General features: G+C 44.0%; 1 protein-coding gene across 2 annotated transcripts in view; it reads left to right on the top strand.

Annotated features, from left to right (window-relative positions):
* EXOSC5 (exosome component 5) overlaps positions 1 to 25,958 on the top strand; it is a 588,575-nt gene extending 562,617 nt beyond the window's left edge. Inside the window, exons 6-7 of one of the 2 annotated variants that reach the window (XM_069644392.1) lie at positions 10,526 to 10,634; positions 24,574 to 25,958. In XM_069644392.1, coding sequence (XP_069500493.1) covers positions 10,526 to 10,630 — 105 coding nt within the window. In that variant the 3' untranslated portion in view covers positions 10,631 to 10,634; positions 24,574 to 25,958. The remainder of the gene's footprint in view (positions 1 to 10,525; positions 10,635 to 24,573) is intronic. The other variant, XM_069644393.1, reaches the window with a different exon arrangement.
* The last annotated feature ends 512 nt before the right edge of the window (positions 25,959 to 26,470 follow it).

Genomic DNA, 26,470 nt, shown 5'->3' on the forward strand with positions numbered 1-26,470 from the left:
CCTTGGAATTCCAACGCAGGTGTCCTCGTATTCTGCTGGTTCCCCATCAGGAGCAGCAGATCTCTCAACTTCTGAAAGAGGTACGAGCCATGCTACGGAAAGGGGCAATAGAGCTAGTTCCTCAATGGTACCGGAGTCTATTCCAGATACTTTCTAGTCAGAAAGAAACCAGGAGACTGGAGACCCTTTCTAGACCTACAACATCTGGACAAATACTTAGTCCCAAAAGTTAAGGATGTTCAGGTTGCAGCACTTGCTCGGCCAAGTAGAGGAACAGGGTTTCTTGACTTTGTTGGATGTGGGGGATGCCTATTTCCATGTTCCCATTCACAAGAAACATCAGAAATGTCTGTTTCGTTGTGGAGGGCAGCGCTACCAATTAAAGGCCCTAACGTTCGGCTTGAAGTCAGCCCCAAGAGTGTCATTGGCGAAGACGGCCACAGTGCCGCCATCAAGTCGTTACTGGGCATGATGTCATCCTGCATCTACCTCGTCCATCTCTGCAGGTTGCTGATTCGACCCCCTACAAGAATTCCTAGATGCCTGTTGGATACAAGTGTCTGGAAGTTTGACAGTTAAGATCCCTCTCTATGAGGAGTTCTGACAGGCGATGGAGTGGTGGGGGGTATGCTCCCACATCACCCAAGGCACAGGATATTTCAAATCTCCCCATACCAGGGGACAGTCGCCACGGACGCCTCCCTGGAAGGTTGGGGAGGTCACACTGGACGACTGAACGCCAGAGGCCTGTGGCTGCCGAAGCAGAAGGCTGTGCATATCAACATCCTGGAGCTACAGGCAGTGTTCTGGCCCCTCAAGTCGTTCCTACCATCTCTGAAAGGCCAGGTGGTGAGGATCTTGTTGGACGCCACCACCACCATGTTCTACATTAGAACGCAGGGGGGCACTCAATCCCTGGTGCTCTACAAGGAAGCTCAGGACTTGTGGCACTGTACCGTCAAGAACACCAACGCAGACTCCTGCCACGAGAGGGAGCTTCGTCAGAACCAGGTGGACAGCCTGTTCGTCAAATGGGGCAGACCCCAGATCGATCTGTTTGCCACGCCGGCAAACTCCAAATGCCAGAAGTTTGCCAGCAGATTCCACCAGCCAAGGAGCTTTGGGGATGCATTCTCCTTCCTGTGGGAAGGGCTGTTTCTGTACACGTTCCCTACATTGCCTCGCCTGCTACGAGTCATGAACACAGAGCACCCCAGTGTGGCTGAGGCAGATTTGGTATCTGGACCTTCTCAGCCTATCAGTGTCGCCTCCAGTCAGGTTGCCTGTGGTTTCAGATAAGCTCACCAGAAAGGGAGGCGCAATCCTTCATCCCGACCCTGGATAGCTGAACCTGAAGGCTTGGCTCCTGCAGCCTTAGAGCTCTGAGGTTATGAGTTGCCAGCAGTCTGCAGGGAGGTCCTCGCCAGAACCAGAGCGTTGTTGACTTTGAAGTGCTACGGCCATAAGTGGAAGTGTTTTGCTATGTGGTGCTGGTCGCATAAGATTAAGGGCCTCATTACGACCCGTGCGGTAACCATGGCGCTGGCATCGCCATGGTTGCTGCCGGTATTTTACTGATTCCGCCATGGTGAATGGCGGAATTACCGCCCCATTCCAAGGTTGGCAGGGCGGTAATTCCCCATTCCCGTTTTTGCCCCCATAGGGCTCAATGGAAATGGGGAAGGCGGTAGTTACGGTACCGCAAATTGCGGTACCGTAATTACCTCCAAGGTCCCTTTGCGGGTCCAATCCTTAACGGCTGGAAAAACCAGCCGTTAAGGTAGGGACCCGCAAAGGGCCCTCGTAATTGGGCGGTAAGGGGTTAATGGCGCCGCCACCTTTTACGGCGCCGTTAACCCCTTACTGCCTGGGTCGTAATGAGGCCCTAAGTCTTTGAGGATCACGGCTCCTCAGATCCTTCCATACTTGCTGTCCCTGGAAAAATCTGGACTGGCTCACACATCCATCAAGGTACATCAGGCAGCCATCTCCCGCTACATCAGGCCCCCAGCAAGATCCTCGCTGTCATCCCACAGACTCGTCAAGGAGTTTGTCAAAGGTCTTTTTTGGATCCTTCCCGCCAGGAAAGGCTCCAGCCCCGGCGTGGAAACTCAACGTGATGCTGACGAGGCTCATGGGGCCCTATTTTGAGCCTATGCCTCAGGCCCCACTCATGTTTCTCTCATGAAAGACTGCTTTCCTTGTGGCCATCATCTCTGCCAGATGTGTAGGTGAGATCCAGACCCTATCCTGCAAACAGCCGTATCTGACTTTCCACAAATCAAGGCTGATACTGCGTACGCACCCCTCTTTCATGCTGAAGGTCCAGTAGGAATTCCACCTCAACGAGCCTTTGGTTTTACCCGTTTTCTTCCTGAAACCTTTGTCACTGGTGTAGAGGGCCTTGCACTCACTGAACGTTGCTCGTGCCTTGAATTTCTAAATGATTTGCACAAAGAGTTTTCGGAAGACTTCACAATTGTTTGTTAACTTTGATCCTGTGAAGCATGGGAAGGCCTTGTCCAAGGCTTCCATTTCAAGATGGCTCACCGGCTGCATCATGCACTGCCATCGGTCAGCGAACCGACCGCGGCCGGGCTGTCTGAGAGCCCACTCCACCATAGCGATTGCTGAGAAGACGGGGTTCTTGTCTGGTGGCACCTGCTTGACATCTGCAGGGCTGCTACGTGAAGGTCCACGCACAGGTTGTGTAATGTTGTACTGCTGTGTATTCGTTATTCATGAGCATGTTAATCCATGCCAGACCCATGCTGGTGAACAATAGTTACAGGTAACTAACTTAAACCATACCTATTTTACAGGGCCTGCGATAGCGGCCCTGTAGTTATGGTTAAGTTGCTCAACCAATAGGAAGAGCATTTTATGGACCAACCCTTACCAAACTTTGCTAATAAAAAGTATATGGTCCCATCAGAATTTTTCTGGGAAGTTTGGTGAGGTTTCTTCAAGGGGGGGCAAAGTTATAGGGGGTCCCAAAATTTTAGTCTGCAGACTCCCTTCCCTGTTCATTCCGCAGACAGGCCTCCGATTGGCTAAGAGGGCAAAGTGATGTCCCCGGACATCGGATGCTCCCCCCTGATTGGATGGTGAAAAGCGTGAAGTGCATCAGATTTTTTAAAACACCCGCCTATTAAAAAACACAACATTGCAATTGTCAAACTTATCAAACAATCTCTGCGGAGGTGAGGGATGATGATGAGGATGGGATGGGATATGGCCATAAGAAGCCAAAAAACAGGTGTTTTTTTTATCCCTTAAATCTGCGAACAGTCTGGATTTCTGGGTACTGTCCTATGATGTTCGTGAACACTTCAGATGTTCGGGGACATCTATGCCTATTTCTGCATTACTCGGTTGGTGAAAAGCAGTTTTTGGATGGCTTATAACTTTGTCGTCACTCAATAAAACTGCATTAAATTTTGTTATTTTATTCTAGACCTGATTCTGAATGGTTGGCAAGTGCTGAGCTGTTTTGTCAAGAGGAAACAAAATTAGAGGGCAGCAACCCAAAATATTGTAAAGGCTTATAAATGTGGTGCCATGTGACGAATCTGTACAAAGGTTCGGAAAAATTATTTTAAATCTAGATATAAATGGTTTTGCAAAGTTTGGTGGGATTCCGTCAACAAGGGGAAAATTAGAGGGGGGTCTCAACATTTTTAGATGGCTTATAACTTTGCTGCCGTTTGACGAATGTGGACAAAAGTGTTAAAACAGATTATAGACCCAACCTTGAATGTTTGTGTGAAGTCTGAATGTATTTTGTCAAGTGGGGGCTAAGTTATAGGACTATTGTATGTGTATATATTTTGACACTTCTGAAACCTGGGTGGATTTCCAGCAAACCTGTGTAAGAGGCATTGGCAAGGACCTTAAAGCATGGTTTTGCAAATGTGCCAGTGTTTTATTTTTTGACAAGTTTCATAATGTAGGTACAAAAAATAGTGATATACCTTTGGTGACTGAGGTATATAGCCTGTGGCCATGGGCAGTGGCCAGATTGTCTGGGTCATGTCATAAGGTCATGACCCAAACAATGTGGCTACTGTCCATGACCACGAGGGACAACAAATAAGGTTAAAGTGGCCATATCCACCTGGAACTCGCTATGTGGTAAAGTTATTCGAAAGTGGGATAGGTTTGAAAAGGAAATAAAAATGTGCTTGTGGTAATATGGTCATAGGGTTCTCTTTGCTTCTGCAGGCTACCATGGAAAGGGAAGAGGGGCTCTGTAATGAGCCCTGCCGTCTCTTTCCATGGTGGCCATCTTGAAAAAGGAATTGTTCTTCCTACAGCGGGACGCCACAGGAGTCCCAGCGTAGAAAGAAAAATCCTTTTATTTCTTTTTTTATTTTTATTTTTTTTAGCACCCTGGGTTCCCGCCTTGGGGAACCGGGGTGCTAATGGCTTTAATCCCCCATTGCAGGGGCTGGAATGGGGATAACGGTCCGGAGCCCTCGTTATCTGCCCTCGCTATGTTTGGGCCTGGAACTTGGGCTGCCGGCCCGTTATCCTCTGCTCCAGTGTCTGGAACGGGGGATGAACGCCATATTATTCCCATTAGTATAACACAAAATGCTAATGGAAGTGTTGGATAATCTTATTGAGTGTATCTACGTAACTGAGGAATGTTAAGTAGATAGAGTCTATAAGATTTTCTTTTTAGTTCTATTTTTTAACTGTGAAAGGCGGTTCCTAAAGGAACCTTTCTTTTTTTAATGTATATTTTTTTTGCAGGAGAGGTTAGAACATAAGGTGGGGAGGGAAATCAGGAAAGACGCACCAAGCACTAATATGGAGGGACAGGTGGACAGGGGAAGATGATCCGCGTGTGTTATTTCAAGGAGCATGAGAAACACTGGCCCCTACCTTAGATTACAGCTTCAAAAGCACTTCGAGATTTCTTCCTTCTGCAGAGTGGTGTGTTGCAGTATATGCAGACGACTGTTGTCTTCGAAAGATATGGATCAATGGCCTCTTTTATTGCTGGCAAGGTTCCTTCTGCAGAGTGGTGTGTTGCAGTATATGCAGACGACTGTTGTCTTCGAAAGATATGGATCAATGGCCTCTTTTATTGCTTGCAAGGTAGCTGGTGGGATTTTGTGTCCCACAGATGTAGGCTGTGTGGTTACAGTATTGGTTGAGGAAGATGATGTGGAGGAAGACAGTCTACTACTTGCTAAGAAAGGAAAAACCTTTCTAAGAACATTACAGTGGTTGGATTTGGGGTCGGACTCGGCCATCGGCTATTCGGCCCCGGGTTGGGATGGTTTCTTAAGCTAGCACCGTGGGCCCGTTTTGGTTTTCACACTATTTGTAACTTACGTTACTTTAAGTAACGTAAGCTACGTTGCACAGTAAGCCCTGAAAACATTAGGATTAAGTTGCACTAATAAAAAGCTATGAAATTCACTAAAAAAATCTTTGTTAAAGGGTATTATGGTTAAGTTGCACTAATAAAAACCTATGAAATTCAATGAAAAACTGATGACATCATAAGTGAAATTAATGTTGTTGAAAAGTCCCTACAAGGGGTTGTATTTATAATGTTGGTAACAAGATGTCAGGGTGATCGGGAGACATATCATGAACTACTTAATCTATTGAAGAATGTACTCATCTAAAAAACATTGTATTGGAGTGTTGTTAATACCAGAACCTAATCATACATAAACATATGCAATGGCTGCAGCATGCACCATAGAGGTACAATATTTATAATATTGTACTTTTGGATAGTACAATAATGAATCCTACCTTATCAGAGTTTAGAGTAATGTTAAACATGTAATAACTAGCTAACAATTCAAGACTTAATGTACACGTGTGCTAGTACAAATCATACATATGGAGATCCACAATGCATACATATCAGAGGCACATACACGGAAACTAAAGTAAGAAGGAAAGAAACAGCATCATCGGAAAATGTTAATAACATTAAAGATTATCTTCATGTATACAAATGAAGTGCGTGTTTGAGGCCTGCTTATTTCTGCATGTATGTGCACCATGAGCTGAGACCAAATTGTAAGGAAAACATATGACAAGGTTAACGTCTAGATATATAGCACCTTTTGAATTTTAATATTCTGACTGTCAGTGATCAAAATCACCTGGCCTTGATATGTCGGTGAACAACAAGTGGCCAAGATATGTGATGTCATCAGTGATGTCATCAATGTCATCTTTGATGTCCTGGGTGTTGGTCTTGGCAGTGCACAGTGGTGGCGCGAGTTATGGTTGTTTAGCTTTCCATAACTGCCAAATTTCTGAGGTTTAGGTTTTACTTGTAACCATAACGTCCCTTAAACAAAGTTTTTGTCATTGTGTGTGTGTGTATATATATATTTATATATATATATGTATATGTGACTTACATATGTAATATTAACCTAAGGGGGTGAGTGGCTTAAACTAAAGAGGATTACTATATAAATATACAAAATCACTTTTGATGTTAGGTAGGGAGGAAGGAACGCGCATGGGGAAAGTCTGGATTAGCAATTAAGTGAAGTTTAAGCAGAGCTTTAAAGAGATCCACATTTGGGCTGGCTTTTCATTATTGTCAGCAGTGGGTTTCCAGTGAAGAGTAGCCAGTAGGGCGAGCTGAAGCAATATGAGTCACATGGAGGGTATGGGGCAATGAGGTTGAGAGCAGAAGACGTTTGGAAGGAACAAGAGAAGTAAACTCCAGTTAGATAGGTAATTGGAGCAAGACCATTGACAACGTTTAGACTAAGAGAAAGAACTTGGAAAGAGAGCATTTGTGCATGGAGAGCCAATCAGCATGTGGTTAATAGTAGACTTAGGAGGCAGAGCGAATGAGCAAGAAGGTCAGGTGGGAAGGTGATTGGATAGGTGAGGGGAGGGATGGCATTGGATGTTGGGAGAATGATGCCTTCTGTTTTTGAAGCATTCAGCATGACATGAGAACGGGGAGCCATCCAGTCATGAATTGCAGTGAGACAGTTCGTAATCTGTTCCGAGATGGCTCGGGTGAAGGAGGGAAAGGAGAAAAATATGTGAGTGTCATAAGCCAAAAGGTGATGGTGAAAGCCAAAGGATGAGAAGTCTGTCTAGGGCAGAGTTATAGCAAGTCAAGAGCAGAGGTTTAAGGACTAATCATTGGGGGAGCAACAACATGAAGAGGGGTGGTGTGAAAGGGTGCGAGTTCCAAGAGATTCTAAAGGGTAATCCTTTCAGTTAGGAGAAGATCCAAGCAAGAGTAGATTTGCACAAACCAATGTCTTGGACAATGAGGAGACAAGAGCGGTTAACAGTGATGGAAATTGCAGAAAGGTCCAAAAGGATGAGTATAGAAGTGAGTTTGGAGCCTTAGAGAGAAAGTTGGAGAAATGCACGAGTGCAGTCTTAGTGGAGTGTTTACTACGGAAGCTAAATTGAAGTGGATCTCCAAAGCTGTTGTCCTCAAAGTTCTTGCCGATCTGGTCAAAGAGCACCCGCTCAAGGACTTCAGAATACTAGGCTAGGAGAAAAACTGGATGCTAGTTTGCTGTGATGTTTGTGTCTGCAGAGGGTTACTTCAATGGGTGTTAGACAGCAGATTTGAAGGAGGCAGGGAAGAGTCCAGTGGGAAGAGAGGGAGAGGTTAAAGAGCTTAGAGACATATGGGCAAGTGGTTGAGGCAAAGTCTTTGACCATTTAGGGAGCAAAAGGGTTGATAGGAGCACAAGATGGGTTGGCACTGCGAGCAATGGGTGCAAATTCAATAGGATAGATATGGGATAAATACTCTAGAGTAGGAGAGGTAGGGCAAGAGGTGGTGGACAGAAGGAGAGATGTAGAGGGAGAGAGGGGAGGGGTTGTGAGTGTCACACATTTTAGAGATTTCAGAGGAAAAGTACTGAGCAAAGACGGTGGCAGAAAGAAAGGAGGTGATGGATGTTGGCTTGGGAGATGTGAGGAAAGATTAGAGGGCAGGTAAGTTTGTTGCAGCGATTGCAAAGGGAGGAGATTACGTTTGTGAAGGAGGATTTAGCAGAGGTCCAGTGCAAAGGTTAGGGCAGCAAGGAATTTTGTGTAGGCTATTAGTAGGGTAGGTGTCTGCAATTTGAATTAGTGTTGTATGTGACAGAGGATCTTTGTTTTGAGGGTATGAATTTCAGACTTGATCAAAGGTTGAAGATGAGGGATGGGAAGATGTGAATGTGCAAGCAGGGTAGTGTTGGTCAAATGGAGTCATAAATTGATAGTTAGAGTCAGAGAAAGCACATAAAATGGAAGAGGAATTGCTAGGGAAAAGAGAAGGGCGGGGGGCGTCCTCGCATCATCAATATAAGGGGAAAGGGAGTCCTGCCTGAAGTTCCTCTTAGTCTTTGAAGAGGGGAGATGAGAGTACAAAGGGGGGGGCAGAGATCTTAAATGGAGCAATGGAGTGAGAGGGGTCAATAGAGTAGTCCGAGGAGGGAGAGCATGCATAGAAAAAGACAAGGTCAGTGTCCTCACCAGAGTGGGTAGGATGAAAGTGGAGGGTGTAGAGCAGTGGTTGTCACAGTTTATTAGGCAGTCACACTCAACTCGGAGAGTTCTGTTCCCCCCCCAAGCAAGGTGGCGCACACCCAAAGCATGTATACAGATTCTACTTTAGTGAAGCCTCCAACCCGTCTCGCACCGACCCCAACAATTACCCTATGTCACCAATGGACTAGGAACCAGGCTGGTGTATATTAAGAATATATATTTTTATTTCAGGTTTGACGGAGAAGACTAGCAACCAACCTCAACCACCAATGCGGTGGCACGTCACAATATCACAACTCCAAATTACTTTCTGTTTATTAAAACAACACAGGTATAATTTTGAAATATGCAGTCACAACTTACATCAGATTTAATTGCAAATTAAACAATAGAAAACATTCACAATACAATGGAAACATTGTTTTGCAACACACATTCAAAGGACAGGCCGTGCTTTGGGAGTCTGGTTTGGGAGGCAAGGGAATCGATGGGAAATTTTGTTTAGCAACACACATACAATGGAGATGTAATTCTTGGGAACTCAGGTTTGGGATGCAAACCGATAAATGGGGAATTTCTTTTTGCACCCCCTGCAGTGACTTGAATAGCAGTTACTTAGGGTTATTTATTTTGGGATTATGCCCTCCTCACCTTTCGGGACAGGAGTCAGGGGTTTCAGAAGCACAGTCACCCAAGTCTTTGTCTATACCGGCTCTAACATACTGGGCATGAACTTTGTTAGTTTCAAATTCTAACAACACTCATCCCATGATTTTCTATATGGGAATTCATTGATTTATCTTCATTTCAAGGCGCTAAGGATCTACACAGCTTCCCCCCTCCCCACAATTTAATGGGAAGGATTAAGGCGGGCTGTTTCCAACACAATTCAATTTAAATGGATAGGGTGATTTTCTATAGTGGAATTAATTTGAATTGGATTTAATACAATGTGCCAAGGGCCTACCCAGTTTCACCCACCCACCCACCCACTAATGCAAAGGGATAAAGTCAGGTAGCTCCCCACACAATTGATGGCTTTTGGATTAGTCTACTTACATAGGAGGCTTTAGTCGGGGAAAAACAGGGCGCCTCTGATGACATCACAGATCTGGTCAAGGGCTTCAGTCAATGATTTTCTCCTGCACCAAGACATCCTCTGCTAATCTGATTAGGGTCCCAGCTATCTTCTAGATTTCCATGTCACTATCTCCAATGGAAGGATTGATGCCTCTCCGCTAGTTGTTCCTCGCAAGAGTCCGGCAGCAGGCTATCTCTCGGAATCAAGTGGAAAAGCCCTGTTCTGATGCAAAATTGACATTTTATAGGGCTGATTACACTCCTACATTCTCATAATTCCCACGGTAAGGATTGGCTAGCAATCTCCCTTCACCTCCCACCAAGATGCCCACTGGCTGCTGATAGGACCAGAAGTTGGGGAGGTGGGGAGTGTATGATGCAGGTCGAGTGAGGAGAAAGACTTGTCATCTCAAAATGACATGTGGTATTTACCTTTTTGGGTTCTGAAAATCTTAACAACATGGCAGGTATGCTTATTTTTCAGATAACTACATGAATCTGTATATTTTCGAATTCTACATTTTATGGCGAGTCAGAAAATACAAATTTTATTTTGGCACGCCCTTCCTGGGCGTAGCCACCGTTTTTCAAGCTTTGTGGCTGCGCCGTAATAGTTACAAATCTGACGCTACATAATTCCAACATTAATTTCACCGTCTTTCACTATATCAATATTTCCAATTTCTCCGATTTATGAAAATGCCAGAATCATCATTTCGATCATAACTTAAGTTATGTTCATCACATAAATGCTGTCTTTACATGGTTCCAACTGGCTCTTTATCCTCTTCAAAATGAACCTGGGCTGGGCTCACTGGGACACACAATGCTCTTTTTATTTAGAAAATGTGTTCAGTGTTAAACATATGGGAAGGTATTAAATGAGAGATAGTTTTGTTTCTCATCACCTCAAGAACTTTCATTTCTCTTCCATGATCAGATCAGGACTTCTGGCTGGCCAATGTTTATTCTACCCTCTTCTCCTGAGCTTCAAAGAGTCTTTGTTCAGAGCAAATGCACACTTTGTACGGTGAACCCAACCTAAAAAGGTAATTTCTGTTGGTCATGTTATCTGTATCACCGTAGTTCCATCTACTTCTTTGTATATCTTAGCATTTAAATTGACAAGGAGGCCTTCTTCTACTAGGGGTCCTCAACCAAAGGTCTTGCGTTCAAATGTTCAAAGGCACAGACCTTTCAGTTTAGTAGGAAAAACACCAGCTGCACCCATCCTTCAGAAAATACAGCTTTAAATCGACAAGATGTGCTTACATGTAACATTTTCGCATTACATCTAGGCCTGCAATTCATAAATACAATCTTTCTTTTCTACTACATTAAAATAGAGGTAGATTCACTATTCACACAGATAGGCCACAGTTACATAAGAAGCAGTGTTCATTGCTCCAAAAACGAAATAGGCCTTTCCCTATAAATGACATTTTATGTGCTGAAATTAAGTCCCTTTATTTCTGAAAACGCAGTCTGTCATTCGACTTTATTTTTCAAATGTAAGGTATCATTCCTCCTTTTTAACTTCCAAATGCCCAGTGTTTAAATGTATCTTTTCTTCCCATGTGCACTGTTGCAGTTTTGAGTCTGTCAAAGTGGGCATTTACACAAGGTCAGCATCTGCAATTCCAAATGTCTTTTTGGAATCCATTGGACAATGTGAACAATATTCCTAACAAAGGTGAGGGAGGCCTATTCTCGCTCAGTCACTAGGCCCTCCGTCGAAATCACTGTTTTGTACTAGCTTTTATATTTCAATGGAACTCCACACTTAGCAGGGTTCACTCTCACAATGGGGCCTAGCATGGCCTCTCCATCTGTCGCTGCTGGCCTGTCTTTTTACCCCACAAGTCCCCGACCCTGCCCTCTGGCTCTTTTATCCAGTTGACTCAGAGAAAAGAGCAAGGGGAGTGAGGGGTTTCTGTTTTATCTTTTTGGTTAAGCTCATTCCATGAATTTCCTCGTCAGAGAGCCTCTGCTCTTTTCCTGTCCGAGGGAGTGGCGCTCTGGTCTGCACTCCACTCTTTTCGGATGTTGGGGTTTTGGTCCTGGAACTCCTCCCTTTCTGGAAACTCCAGCCTCCCCATATGTGAAGGTAAGGAGCGAGAGGTTAGGTATTTTATACAGTACTTCTTTCCTCAGTGGATAGGGATATAAATTGACAACAAACAGTTTATACATCACAACCAAATGTTAACAAAGATTTCACTTGACATACACAATTCAACAACATTCTGTTTCTCTAATTTGGGTACATACCTTATAAGTATGAATTGTTTTACTCCCTGTTGATGTGCAATATTCTCCATCCGGGTTTACATCCTTTCCTTTCATTCTTCAGATGGTTCTTGGGCACTACCCTCACTGGGTTCTTCAATCAGTTGTAGCACCTTTCTGGGGTGGAGCTCTTCAACTGATTGATATGGACCCATTTCTCTTCTGTATGTTCTTCTTTAGGGATGCGTATCTTATAGGTGACAGGTGACATTTTATCGACAATTTCAAAGGCACCGCTCAAGAGGGGAGGAACTTCGGCTCCTTGGTCTGGTTCCTTTGGAAATTGTACAGGTAGACCTTGTCTCCTACTTCGTACTCCTTAATGGTCATTTTTAAGTCGTAATAGGGTTTCATTCCTTCTGCCGACTTTTCTAAATTGCTCTGAGCGTAAGCAAAAGCGTGCTGAAGGTGTTTCCATAAATTCTCAAGGTAGTGGACGCATTGATCAGGGTCTGCTCTTGGGTTGTGTAGAGCAGATGCTGAGGTAGCCCAATTTTCTGTCCTGTCATGAGCTCAAATCAAGACATTTTGGTTGCAGAAGATGGCGTGGACCTAATGGCCATTAGGAAAAGTGGTAATCGGATGTCCCAACTCAGTCCAGAGTCCGCCACAAACTGCTTCAAGATTCCACAATTGATTTGTTGTACCTCTTAACTCCCCCGCTTGTGGCTAACCGGTAGGCAGTGTGGAGTTTTCTCTTTACCCCTAGTATCTCCCACAACTTGCTCATCACCTCGCTGGTAAAATGACTTTCTCGGTCCGACCCAATCCTTTGGGGAAGGGTGAAACGAGAGAGGAGGTGGTTGATCATTAGTGCAGTAGCTGTCTCTGCCTTACAATTTGGGGCATAAACACAATCTACCCACTTGTTAAACAATCATGTCACGGTCAACATGTGCTTGTTTCCTCTAGAGGAGCGAATCACTGGCCCGATGAAATCCACTTGCAAATCCGACCAAGACAGTGTCATTCTCCTTTTCTGTAGGGGAGCTCTGTGTATGTGAGAACTTGGCTGAAATTATGAACACATAAGACACCCCTTTAAGTAGATGTCAAGGTCCTGGCCCACGTGTGGCCAATATGCGACCTTGCGCAAGATTTCTAATGTTGCATGAAACCCCATACAACCGGCAGTGGCCATGTCATGGGCGTGACATAACATCAGGCTTCAGAATAAGGTATGTACCACCCACTGGTCACATCCAGTTATGGATCTTCGTACCAACAAACCATCTTGGATTCAGAACATTTTGGAAAACTTCATTAATGTACGGAGATCCTCCCCAAGATTATCGGGTTCTGTCAGAGGAAAATTCACAGGGTCTTCAAACATTTCCTAATAATTGGGTCTTCTTTTTGTGCAGTAATCAAATCTGCATTTGGGGTTTCTTTACTCCACTGGGCAGTTGAGAGTTCATTTCTGGCATGGGTTTGGGACCTGATGACAGCAGTGATCTAGATTTTCCCCAACAGGGATTCAGTTTCTAGGAGATCCCTGTGAATGGCTCTGGCTTTGGCTCACTGGTCAGCCAGGTCATTTCCAGTTTTGTCTGGTACCTCTATTTTGGAGTGACCTCTGATCTTTTTCCATTAGATGGTCATCTCATTAGAGGTTACCAGATCATCAATTGATTGGATTAATTTCCTGTGTGTGAGCGGTTTGTTATTCACACACTGCATGCCTCGATTTCTCCAATTAATCAGGTGATCCACGAACCCATTTATGACCTAATCTGAATCAGTGATTATGACCAGCTCTTTGAGTTTGTGTTGCACGACAGTGAGGATGGCTTGATGTATTGCATTAACTGACTACTTCGGGACCTATTTTGTACCCAGCAGAGGGTTCTGGAGCATCATTCACCCAGGCATTCCCAATGTCAGCCACTAGTTCTTTCCCCATGATTGTCAGCCTGGTAGGAGCACCCATCCACATAAACTGTGGGTATCCCCTGACACATGTCTTCCTTATAGACTTTGTGCAGGCAAGTAAGGTATGCCTCCATATTGTCATTGGTCCTTAGACTTTTGTCCTTGAGACAGTTTTTTGGAGCACAGTCATGTAAGTCAGCCAATCCTTGCGCTAGAGGACTCTTCTTGTTTTGGCCATATCTGGCCTCCACAGGAAAGCCTTGCATGGACAGAATCCAGGAAGTAATTCTGGAGTTACTGACATTCCCTGTTTGTATTCGGTCACGTTGTAAGTATTGCAAGGGTTTGAGAGGAGTCCCACGATGATGTGCTCCCCCTGGACGAATGGGCAGTAATTGTTCAATGCCCACACCATTGCCAGGAGTACTTTTTTCGCAATCATTGAATTTTTGGTCCACAGAGTACAAAGTCTTGTTTGCGTACGAGATTACTTTGTTGACCTTGTTGTGCTTTTGGTTTAACACTGCCGTTAAGCAAGTATGTGATAACCCAGTCTCCAAGAAAAATTCCTTGTTCTTTACAGGATAAGCCAAACGAGGCGCTTGGGAAAGGCTTCTCTTTAGTTGTTTTACTGCCTCAGATTGTTCCGGACCCTACCTCGGCCTTTAATAAATTGACCAAGGGTTGAGGGACCTCTGCATAGTCTTCAATTAACTTTCTACTATAATTAGTGAGTCCGGGAAGGCTTCTTAGTTCTCGCAGAGTAGTAGGGTCTTTCAATTTCAATAATGCTTCCACCTTTTTCGAGTGGGGATGGAGACCCTCAGTGGTGATTTTGTGTTCTAAGAAGTTCACGCGGGTCTTACACCACTGTGCTTTCTGAAAGGACAGTTTTGCTCCGTCTCTCTGCAACTGGTTCCGAGCATAACGGATTTCAGCTGTGTGTTCCTCTACAGTTGAGCTCTTGATTAAGACATCGGCATAGGCCAAGTTTGCCCTTTCTCCCAAATCGACATGGCCTTATTTAGGAAGATATTTTATTAATTGCCAGAGTTTATGTATCCAAAGGGGGTTCAGGTCCACATGTATTGCTGCCCCTCGAAGGTAAAGGCAAGCTTGTACTGGTCTTCCCTACTCACGGGTACTCTCCGGTAACAGTTGGTCAGTTCAATAGGGATGTACAACTTTGAGCCTTGGATCTGGGCCAGTCCCTGATCGGTGTAGGGAAGGGGCCATCTTGACATGTGGACCCGTTTATTTAACTCTGTTAGGTCTGCCCAAAGTCTCCATTGGCCATTGGGTTTAAGTATCCCCAGTACCAGGTTGTTAAAGGTACTGTGAATTGGACAAATATCCCATGGGATTGTACGTTTTTAATAATCTCCATGAGTGACTCCATAGACGAAAGAGGTAACCGGTATTCCTTCACAAATACTGGAGCTATCTTTGTTCCGTAGGTATGGTGGTTGAATGCATCTCTGGTTTCCACAATCCTATGAATCCACTGCAAAGATATCCTGAAAATCCAGAAACACCGGTTTCAGCTTCTACTTTTCCTCCTCGGTCTCCCAGGCATCAGCGAGATTGATTTGTTCTTCGAGCATCTACTTATAGCCTGGAAAGACCTCTGGCTTGGCAATTTCAGTGGTATCCTTCAATTGGTTGGAGATCTCTGGTTATGGTGTTGGCCTGGATGTGAGGTTCCAAGGATGGGAGGTAGTCACAGTTGACTCGGAATATCGCGTGATCCTTCCTGATGTCACAGGTCTCTTCTTCCACACCATAAGGGCGGGAAGAATACACCAAGAAATTCCCCTGTTGCCTGGTAAAAATCTTTTCCGGAGGGATACCGTCTATATGGAAGCAGTCATCTGGCATTGGTCCAGTGATCTCATTACCTAAATCAATAGTCAACCGCCATTACAATAAAGGTGTCTCGGCCCAAAGTGATACTCTTATCCACCAATATTTGAATGGTGTAATTTTCTAGGTCAACTGGGGGTGTCTGATGTAAACACAAACTTTGCTGTTGGAGGTGATAATTCAAATGTATATAGGATCCTGATTTTTGAGGTTCTGTCCTCGCTTAATTCTTAGGGGAATTGTAAATTGTCGCATCTGTCCTGGGATAGTAACCTCTTCTCTCACTTGAACTTCAACCGCTTACGGCAGCAATTGAGCTGACTGAAATGCTTTCTCAGTGTTGTCAAAGGCCATGTGGTTACCTCCTAGTTGAGACCAGGCTTTGTTATTAATTAGGTCCAAATTAATTGCGAATCGATTGAGAATGTCACTGCCTAAGTAAAAGGTGGAGGGGACATCTCTCACAACCCAAAAATTATGTTCTATGCTTTTGCCGCTACTGGAAATTTTTAGCATACACCTGCTTGGCAGGAGATGTTTGGAATTTGGAGTTTCCAGGCCCATTGCCCACCTATCAATCAATTTAAATGTGGGAAAGGTCTGATTTTTTTTTTTGGGGTGTTGCCTGAATAATGCTTCGCTGATGAAGCTTCTTCCGTTATTCAGGCATACTCGAGCCCGAATACTCTTGGTAAAGCAGAAGGAAAATGTGTAAAGGGGGAAAACTATTAGTACAATTAGACAAACTGGTGCATCAGTCTGAAAAAACACATGGCTGGATGGGTGTATAGTGACTGCATCGAATACCAAAGCATTGAATGCCTTAACATCTAAAAATAAGCAACGAAAATAAAGCATCGAATGCATTTTCTTTTTTTCTTTTTAATGGAGGGATCCCTCCAACCCCCCTTTTTTTACCCCTTAAAACCCATTATAATTAAAATGAAACCTTTACCTTTGAAAAAAAGTGCATTCAATGCTTTTTTTCGATGCTTTTTTCGATGATTTGGCATTCAATGCTTTGGTATTCGATGCAATGACTGGATGCCGCCTGTAGATGACCTGGCTGTCTGTGCAGTCCTTTATTCTTCCATTTTCCTTTACTCTTCTGTAGAGCGATCTCTGTGTGGTGTGGCTTTCATTGGTGAAAGCTCCTGTTTCACGGGTATTATTTATTCACTGTGTCTGGAGTCTACAACATGGAGCTCGCCAGATGTTTTAGATCAGGGATCTGCAGCCATTGGCTCACTAGATGTTTTCTACTACAGCTGCCATCAACCTTACCCAGTTTAGTCAATAGGGAGGGATCATGGGAGACAGAGTTCAAAACATCTGAAGAGCCACATGTTGCAGAAACTTGTTTTAGACTGACTGCCACGATCCCTCGCCATTGACTGTGCTGGCTAGGGTTCTTGGGAGCTGTAGCCCATCATCTTGGAAGTCAAAGGTTGCTGACCCCAGCACTACTACTTATTCTAATCTGGGGTTGGATTTATCCTTTAACTAGTGCCAAAGTGCAGGGGGGAGCTAGCATTTACTTATCTGTTGTAGCTCCTGTAGACCCAACCTTAGTCTCTGGTTTTACCAGGGGCTGAATTTTCTGTGCTGTTTATCAGAGACTTTTTGGAAGTTCTGTTTCTATACCGCCTGCTACGTTTACATGTTTCACATTTTCAATCTTAGTATTTGGATTTTAGCATCTGATACTTGACAGAGGAAGACTGGAATGCTCTAAAATACATGTACGCACTTGGCTGAGTCTTCACTGAATTAATGTCCCATGCCCTATGTCAGATGATATCCTCCCAGAGCCATGGTTGTAGAGATGGGTGAGAGACCCCTGCTTCCGGGTGAATTGGCTAAACCATTTACCATTTGTTTCCCCTTCCTTTTCTCTCTCGCTCACCTTTGTTTTATTATAGTACTGCTCCCAGAAACAATCACCGCTTTCTTATAGCAATATAATGGTATCATTGTGTGTCTCTGTGAGGTCAGTTTAAATTCAAAGTCCATTTAATTGCATTAACTTTGTTTCCTTATAACCTTAGATGAAATGCTGACATAATGTTGCACTGTTTGAATTATTTGTTGTTCCATCCTTTATGACACCTCCATGTTGGACTGGTGAATGATATAGTTCTGAGTACATTCTCAGATGTTTTCTAATGACCAGGGGTTGGTTTTCATGCTAAGGTATGGTGGAATCTGCAGATTTAGTCGGTTATTAAACAAAATGGGGACTCAAAACCTACTCCCCCACTGGGATTCAACACATTAACACAAAGTAGTAGAACTAAATCAATGTGCTGCTCAACATCTTGTTCCTTCAACAGGGAATGCTCAAACACCGGTATCCATACAACAAATAAAGATCTCCTTTCTTCATAATTTCTAAAATTATTAAAAACAAAATTTCAAAAAACTGATATAAAATTGCAGGTTTAATAACTTTTCAAATCAAGAGTTCATTTGTGACAGGGATTACTATCAATGTGATCAAATCGACATGCACAGATCATTCCTCTGAATTAATGTTAAGGTTTGTGATCAGAAACCTCCTCGGTTCTTCAACATCCTATTGTCTGATATCATTGCTGAAACTATATCTCAAGTCCTCGACAAATAGGAAAAGGCTGAAAGTAGCAATGTGTCTCAAACATTCAATGGAGGCTCGCACACAGGCAATCTTGATCACCATAACAGTTTTCTGAGATGCAATATAAACAATGTTCGCGTTGACACAACCGTGTTTCGGCCATTCAATCCAGGTACATGTACCACCCCTGCGTAGTATCTTCGGTTTTTGTCAAAAGAAAATATTATTTTTGTGCAGGCCCTTAGTCCGCCCCTTTCCTATTGTTTTTGTCTGTATTAGAACATGTATGTTACAAGACCCTGCAACAACATTTAAACCAATAGGAGATATTGATCCTACTCATTCTTCATTGATTCTGGCGGTAATTCTCCTGGACCAAGTGCCGGCAACCTTGTAATGAGGCCCATTGTCTGGAATACCCAAGACTTAATTAGATCACAGGACGACCACATTCCTGCTATTTCCTCACTCAGCAGGGACAACGCCCATTCATTTCCACCAGACCACTATTCCTGTTCCTTGGTGCCAGCAGTCAAGACACCATCAAGGCACCATAAGTGCCAGTTGGATATTTTCTGCATTTTATCTTCAGCTGGAGGTTTTTGTTAGCGTTTTTTAGATGGTGAATTGCATATTGGTTTGTTTAATTGAAGCACATACTTTTTTAGAACCTTAGTTGGACATTCTTTTTTTAATGGAGTTTTTGTACTATTGCTATTTGGGTTGCTTCTATTATCACAGTTGTACCCCTATTATGAGTATGCCTGTTCTCGTCTTACATTATCACAAAAGACGAAGGAGATATATCTCTCGACTGTGCCTGTTTTACCTTTATGATTGGGATCAGTGCTGGCTTGTAGTGTTGTGAGGACTGAGTAGGCAGTTTAGCCACTACTCATCCCTGTATTCCTTACAGAGCAGTAATCATTTAGTCACAGTTCTCCTGTGCAAATCGTTTTATCTCACTATGTCTTATCTACCTAAACTAGAAGTCACTACAAGTAATTAGCTCACACAGTCTGCTCCTCCAAAAAAAGCTTTGCCCCTGATATTTCATATATGTAATATGAACAATAAAAATCATATACTAGACATCACAGTTCATTTTACTCTTGGTTTGCTCCTGACACTTCGAATGTCAGTCCCTGACATTATTTTCTGTGATGTCATTGGTGCTACTACATATGCAAAGAAGAAGGGGCCCACACATCATTTGCTGCCCAGGACCCTCGTCACCATGGCTTTTTCACTGGTCGTCTTGCTTTGCTCACTGAATGACCCTACCTTGTTCTCTGATCACCTAGTCTCTCTCATTGATAACTCTGCCCATGCCCACGTCACCCTGAATCACTCCCTCGTTGTCTCTTTTTTGTGTTAACTGATGAAAACCTTTTAGTGGGTTGATTTCCTTGAGGATAATGGCATTGGAGATCAACTTCAATCTGTATTCCTCAGCAAATACTCCACAAAAACGGCACTCTTGCATTTCTCCAACTATCACTGTAATTCATGCTTATCACTCCAAACTCTTATACACTGATACTTTTGGACTGATCTGCTGCTTTAGACACTGGTGACCATTCTCTGCCCTTTTCTCTCTCTGGTACTTTGGGCTTTGCATATCTGCTCTCGGCTGGGCTACCAACTACCTGGAGTGTCATGTCTTTTAAAATTTCCTAGAACTCATAAACCTGTGACCCCCACCCCTGTCGCTCTCGGTGTCTCCCAAGTGCCAGTCTGTGGACCTCTACACTTTGCCTTCTTTACTTCTCCCCTAGGAAGACTTATTTCGTCCTTTGGCTTTCACAATCACCTCTTTACTGATGGAACTCAAATCTTTTTCTCCTCTCCCTCCTTCCCCCAGCCATCTCAGAGCAGATTACCAACTGTCTCACTGAAATCCGTCACTGGATGACTTTCTGCTGCCTCATGCAGAACTCTTCAAAAATGATATTCCTTTTTCTCCCAGCTTCCAATTTCATCCCAATACTGCCCTCTCCTATCGACTTCCCGCCTAGCTTTACTGCTCCCTCGCTTAAGGCTCGTACCCATGGGGTCTTCTTTGATGGCGACCTCCGATTGCAACAGTTCATCAATACCACTGATGCTCGTATTAATCTTCTCAACATTTGCAAATGTATTGCTAGGTGATTTGAAAACTATGATCTCCACCCACGTGGTCAGGAAACTCAATTACTGCCTCAGCCTACTTCTTGATCTTCTTCTCTACTCGTTACTCCCTCTAAACAAAGAACTCAACTTTGCTACCTGCACTGCCTATAACCTACTGAGATCCTCCCCCACTTACACATACCGACACCATGCACAACCACTCCGTTTTCCAGTTCCTTCTTCTAGTCTGCATAGCTATCAAAGGCCTTGCTAATCGGTACCTGTCTAATTGTATCTGTCTTCTCAACATCTTCTTTATCTTCTTTCCTCTGCTTCTCTGTCATCAACTTCACTGCCCCATTTCCATGCTGGCCTCTTCTTGCTTCTGCTCTTTCTCCCTACTCGCCCTCCTCTATTGAAACCTCCTGCCTATCCCAATGTATTTATTTATTGGTCACTTGTTAGATGCTTATACAATTTGCAACAACTGTTTCAAAGCGCCTAATCAAAGACAGCCCAACTGTGGATCTCTTGAAAGCTCCACTTACACCACGCTTACATGCTAAAGAGGGAACACATCCACCCTCTTCCCCAATCCACCCTACCTGACCTTACCACTTGCTCCAGTGCTTTGTAATAACGTAACTTGGTATATTTATACAGTTCTCCTCTTTAGTTTGTAGAACTCGCCCCCAGGTTAATGTCACCTCTGTTAAGTCACCTGATTCTTCAATTTTGTTTGGTTTGTGTTGTCCCTGGTCTATTGTTCACACTCTCATAAACTGGCTTACCACTTGTTCTCATCTTTGTGCTATTACAGGGGCACCCTCTGGGGAATGCTTCCGCCATGTGTAAATCGGAATTGAAATCCCACTCCTTCAAATAAATGTAAATACTAAAATGCAGTGGTCGAAACGTTACATTTTTTTTATTGGAACTATGATCTCTGCCAGCACCCTTATATACCCTCTGTGCCCCGCCTACTCACTCACCCATACTCAAACCCCCCACAATTCAAACACCATACCTTCCTTTTCTCCACTCCACCCCTCACTGCTGTGTTTACAACAGCATTAGCAAGACAGAGGAGAACAAAACAAAGGAAAATACATTTAAATAACTACCATTAGTTGGTCATTGCTCCCCACAGCATGCAGCTTTAAGCAGCCTCCCCCTTCCAATCACCCAGCATTCCCCCTGATTAAGGGGCATGCCTAGGACTATAGCCACACATCCCTACCCATTATCTGTTCAGATGCTGGGACTCATTACAGGTTTGGCGGTATTCCAACGTTACATCTGCCAGAATACCATCAAACAGAATTACTGTTATCGCCAATTGGTCCAGCAGATTTACCACCAGATTACAAGTGGTGGTAGGCGGTGTTGGTTCCCTTTTATTGGAGTCCATAGGACTCCATGGGAATTTCGGCAGAATTATTGCCGGCTGTAATTGTGCTGATTTTTGCCTTTTTTTCGGCAGTAAAGTGGCAGATTTACCTCCAGGTTTTTCCTGGAGGTGAATCCTCCACTTCATAGCCTAATCTGTAGTTCAGTGGTGCACCATTTAAAAAAAAAAAAAAAGTTATAATGATTTTTTTATTTTTTTTAAACCCCACTACCCTACTCATAAGGATCCCCACTGTGTCTGCGGCAATCCATGATTAATTGCAGAAGACACAGATCAGTGCCGAGCGGGGCTTAGTGACTGCTCAGCAATGCGTGTTATGTCACAGAGTCTATACAAATGAACAAGATCAACCCAGCGCCTGCAGGATAGGCACCATGGTGTGTCACTGGAGTGTTACCAGCATGGCACAGGTCCCCAGTAGGAGATAAGTTATGCAATAAATAAATAAAGATGGCCTTAACTGCTGTCCTGGAACAGTGTTCTAGGTCACATAAGGGAACGATGACCGATTTCCCCCAAGAGTAATGGAACATTGTACCCTTTGGTTCCTGCCCACTTTGACCTCTGCTAAAATGCAGGGAAAACCATGCTTTGGCACAGCTAGAGAGTGAGACAATGTGTCTGTCTTTGGCACTGCCTGTGATGGCCAGACCCGACCATGTAGGGAAGCCAAGGACCCATCTATGCCGCTACAACTTATAGAAGTGTGATAAAAGGTGGTTCCCTTCACAGATGACACAGTAGCCTCCAGTACAAAAGGACATCTTCTTTACTTGGTTACATAAGGTAAACACAAGGCTACAAGTTACAGGAACATAAGGACACATCCACCGGCCACCCTCTCTCCAAGCCAGCCTCTCGTCAGCTGTCATTCTTAGAACAATCAGCAGAGAACATTCACCCAAAGGTCCGCATCCATGCACTCTTTACATCACTGGGGGCTTCAGCTTTCCAACAATGGCTGCCACTCTCTGGAACAAACTCCCAAAGCAGATAAGATCAATTGAGTCTCATGCTGCATTCCGCAAAGCCTTAAAAACTAGGCTCTTTGTTTGAAGGGCTTATCATCCATTTGCGATACTTTACATATGCTACTTAACTGAACTAGGACACACTATGCAATATAGAATATTGTACTTGTAATTTATCCCTGTAAGTAACTGTTTGTAAGATTTTTTTACTGGCCCGCTTATTGTAACCCGCAAGCATGCCTTCTTAAGTATCTTTTAGCGCCTAGATGCCTGTGGGCTGCAGTGCGCTCTATAAATCCAAAATTAAAATAAAAAAAATACATATTGAGCAGAGTAGGAAGGGAAAGCAAGTCGCAACACATCTCCCTCCTTTAGCAGGATAAGAAAACCCCCCAAAGGAGACAGGCACACAATCAAGGCAGCAAGACAAATGCACCTCCCTCAATGTTCACTTCTCATTCCATCCCCACCATCAGTATAAAACCCCACTCAGCACTTAAACCCTACGCCGTCCTCGCATGCCCACACAAGGACCAGCCCCATAAGGCAGCAGGACACATCAGCTCTCAAGACCACCACCCCTCTAAATACATGAGATAAGAGAGGTGGCAACTTCAACTATAACAAGAATAGACAACACATCCCTCACACTAAGCTAGAATATTGTTTGCTGGCAAATTTCCACTCTGGGACAGCAAAACCGTAGTGACCAACACAAAAACTGGATTGCGCACCAAAATGTACCAGGTGACGAACACCCCTAGAAATGGCATGGGTGTCCAACCCCACAAAAATGGTACGGGTCCCCAACACCCTAAAATGAGACGGGTGTTCAACACCCTTAAACGTATTTGTTTTTTAAACCACGGGTGTCCAACACCCATAAAAACAAATAAATGGCATGGGTGAACACCCCTAAAATGTGGCAGGTGTCCAACACGCCTAGAAAATGGCTGGGGTGACCCACAACCCAAAAATATGACGGGTGTCCAACACCGCAAAATGCTCTGCGCCATTTAGCATGACCCACACCACTGTATAGAAACCACCAATCACATGCTCTGCATTGTCAGCCAAGCTCAACATCTCCACCTCTAACATGCGATGAGCAGAAACACTAAAACATGGTAAATACAGCTAATAATAAACTAAACACTTATAAGTCCATGCCCTAAATGTGACATCCGCAGCAGTAGGTTTTGCTGTGAAGCAAAAACAAATACATTTTCGTTCAAAATCACAACAGTTGGTTACATTCCTTGGACAGAGGTTGCGACATGCACTCCTGCCATGCACTCACACACACTGTCACATCTGGCCTCACATCACCTCTAGAACATCCCTCGCCTCAAGTGTAAAAGGAAACTTCTTTACTTGGTTGCAGGTTACATAAGATAAAGACAAGGGCACAAGTTACAGGAACATAATTGCACATCCACCAGCCACCCTCTCTCCAAGCCAGCCTCTCATCAGCTGTCATTCAGAGAACACTCGGCAGAGAACATTCACCCAGCTTTCCATATCCAAGCAATCATGACATCACTTGCATACTGAGCACAGTAGGAAGGGAAACGCAAGTCCATTGCATTTCCAAATGCAATATTTACCTCCTTACAGCAATCTTATCTTGGTTCCATGCCTTTGCGTGTATATGTATATATATATATATATATATATATATCTCAAACCGCTATTTCTTTCCCTGACAGTTGTGCCGACTGCCGAGCAGAGCGTGTAGGCTCGGTTCGTTATTCCCCCTTCTGCTCCTCTCCATCTGCTCCCCTATTTGTGTGCCACGCCGCCTGTAAAGCCTTCTTGTTTGTGTTTCATTGCACTGCCTACATCGTAAACTGGTCGTTTCTCTTCGTCTTCAGCTGCAGCGGTGTGTGGTGACGGCGCAGAGAGCCTCCGAGAAGCTGTTCCAGTTCTACCGGGACTCGGTGAAGAGGCGGTACTCCAAGTCATGAAAGGAACCTGCGGTCGCTCCCACAGCGCCTCCTCAGTCTGGTCCGCTGGTGTCATTGTCACGAGACCTGGGGACAGAGGCGCCTGCCACCGATACAGCTTGTGTTCGGCTCAGCAAAGCATGTCAACTGACTGATTGGGGTTCCTTGTATTTCATTTGCTGCTTTTGTATTTTCATACAGATTTACCAGACACGTTGCTAAAATCATAATACCGGAGATTGCCAAGTAGCCATTCTTACACTGTAAACTGATTGCCAGCCATTCATGGTCCTTAACGAACGGGTAGTAGAAAGACATTATTATGCGCTGAGGGTGTGGCCTTGAGCTCCTCTCATAGGCTACGTTTTTGCACAGATACGTAACCTTGAAGAAAAGACATTTACCCAAGAGTGCTTCCCTGCATCACACACCATTTTTATAGAGTTATAATTATGATTCGTGTTTCTTTTAAACAGCTTCAATAATGCAGTTCCCACAGGCACTTTCTCATACCAACAGCAAATATTGGCTCAATGCCAGGAGGAGGGGGAACCAAAATGGCACTAAAAGACGTCACACCATGTTGGGGACCTGCCTTGTATTTCAAAAGGTCACAGCTTTAGTTTTGAGAAAGAGATGTTCGAAATGCCCTCCCGCCACTCTGAGGGTCATGGCTGTGAAAGGAAAAATAAACGACGACAACCTTTCTTTTTGCTGCAGAAATGTGTACGTTGGGTCGCAGCTTTATCCACGGGAGTCTGAATTATTGTGAAAGGCAGGGGAAGGACACAAGCAGGGTGGAGGAATAAAACTGCCGTGCACGATTTAGACCGTTGACCATTTAATTAGCAAGTTCAACTAGTTCGGATTTATTTTTTATAAGTCCAGAGTTTTCTTTTCCTTCCTTGCAACAATGTGGAACGTCTGCAAAAGAATTACCTTCGAGCAGGACTCTGCAACCCGTAGCTCTCCAGGTGTGTTGGGCTAAAATACCCATAGCTCCGACTTTTTGAGTTAGGACTGATGGCCGTTCTAGTCCAACACACCTGGAGAGCCAAAGGTTGCAGACACCTTTTAGAATAAAGTTCATACATTGCTCAGACATGGAGAAAGCAGGAGTTTCGATATATTCGGCATGGGACATAAAAAGGGAAGCGATGCTCTACACACGAATGCAGAGTTTGTCATTTTTCTTCAGTACGAAAATATTGTAGTTTTACCCTGACCTTTTCAGTCAGGGTTTGAACTCTCAGGTATGTGGCTGAGCCTTTGTACTTCCTTAATAAACCTAATCTGGGAAAGTGACTGAATAAGGTGTGTTTGAATTCAGTTCTTTTGTGTTTTTTCACGGCCTGCTCTTCCTCACTCTACACTCCCTGCGGTGACCAATGTGAGACGGGGCTGCTCTAGGGCGTTCTATGTGTGCTCCACCACAAGCCGTAGATCAGAAGAGTGTGGTTAACTTAACACACGCTACTTCCTGAAGCTACTTTTGACTCCAAAACCACTGGTGCCAAACATACATTCCCGCAAGACATTACACCTGTGTTGGCCATTCGGGATCCCCATGAAAGTGAGTCTTAATCATATTTCTAATTGGGTATTACTTCTCTAAACTATGTGAACGTATACAATATGATCAACAAATCATATTGAGTGCTTTTTGTCATTTACAAAATACTTTGTTGTCAGATGTTGATCCTAGGCAAAATGATGAGCAAAGGTTCGCTTTATGCATCATTTTAGGACCTGCATAAGAAATCTTTCCCTTCAATTTTACATTACTACATTTCATGTCTTCTACTGTTCTTCAGCACATAATGTG

The sequence above is a fragment of the Ambystoma mexicanum genome, chromosome 2p (genome assembly GCF_040938575.1).
Source record: "Ambystoma mexicanum isolate Mex_15411 chromosome 2p, UKY_AmexF1_1, whole genome shotgun sequence".
NCBI classification, from domain to species: domain Eukaryota; kingdom Metazoa; phylum Chordata; class Amphibia; order Caudata; family Ambystomatidae; genus Ambystoma; species Ambystoma mexicanum.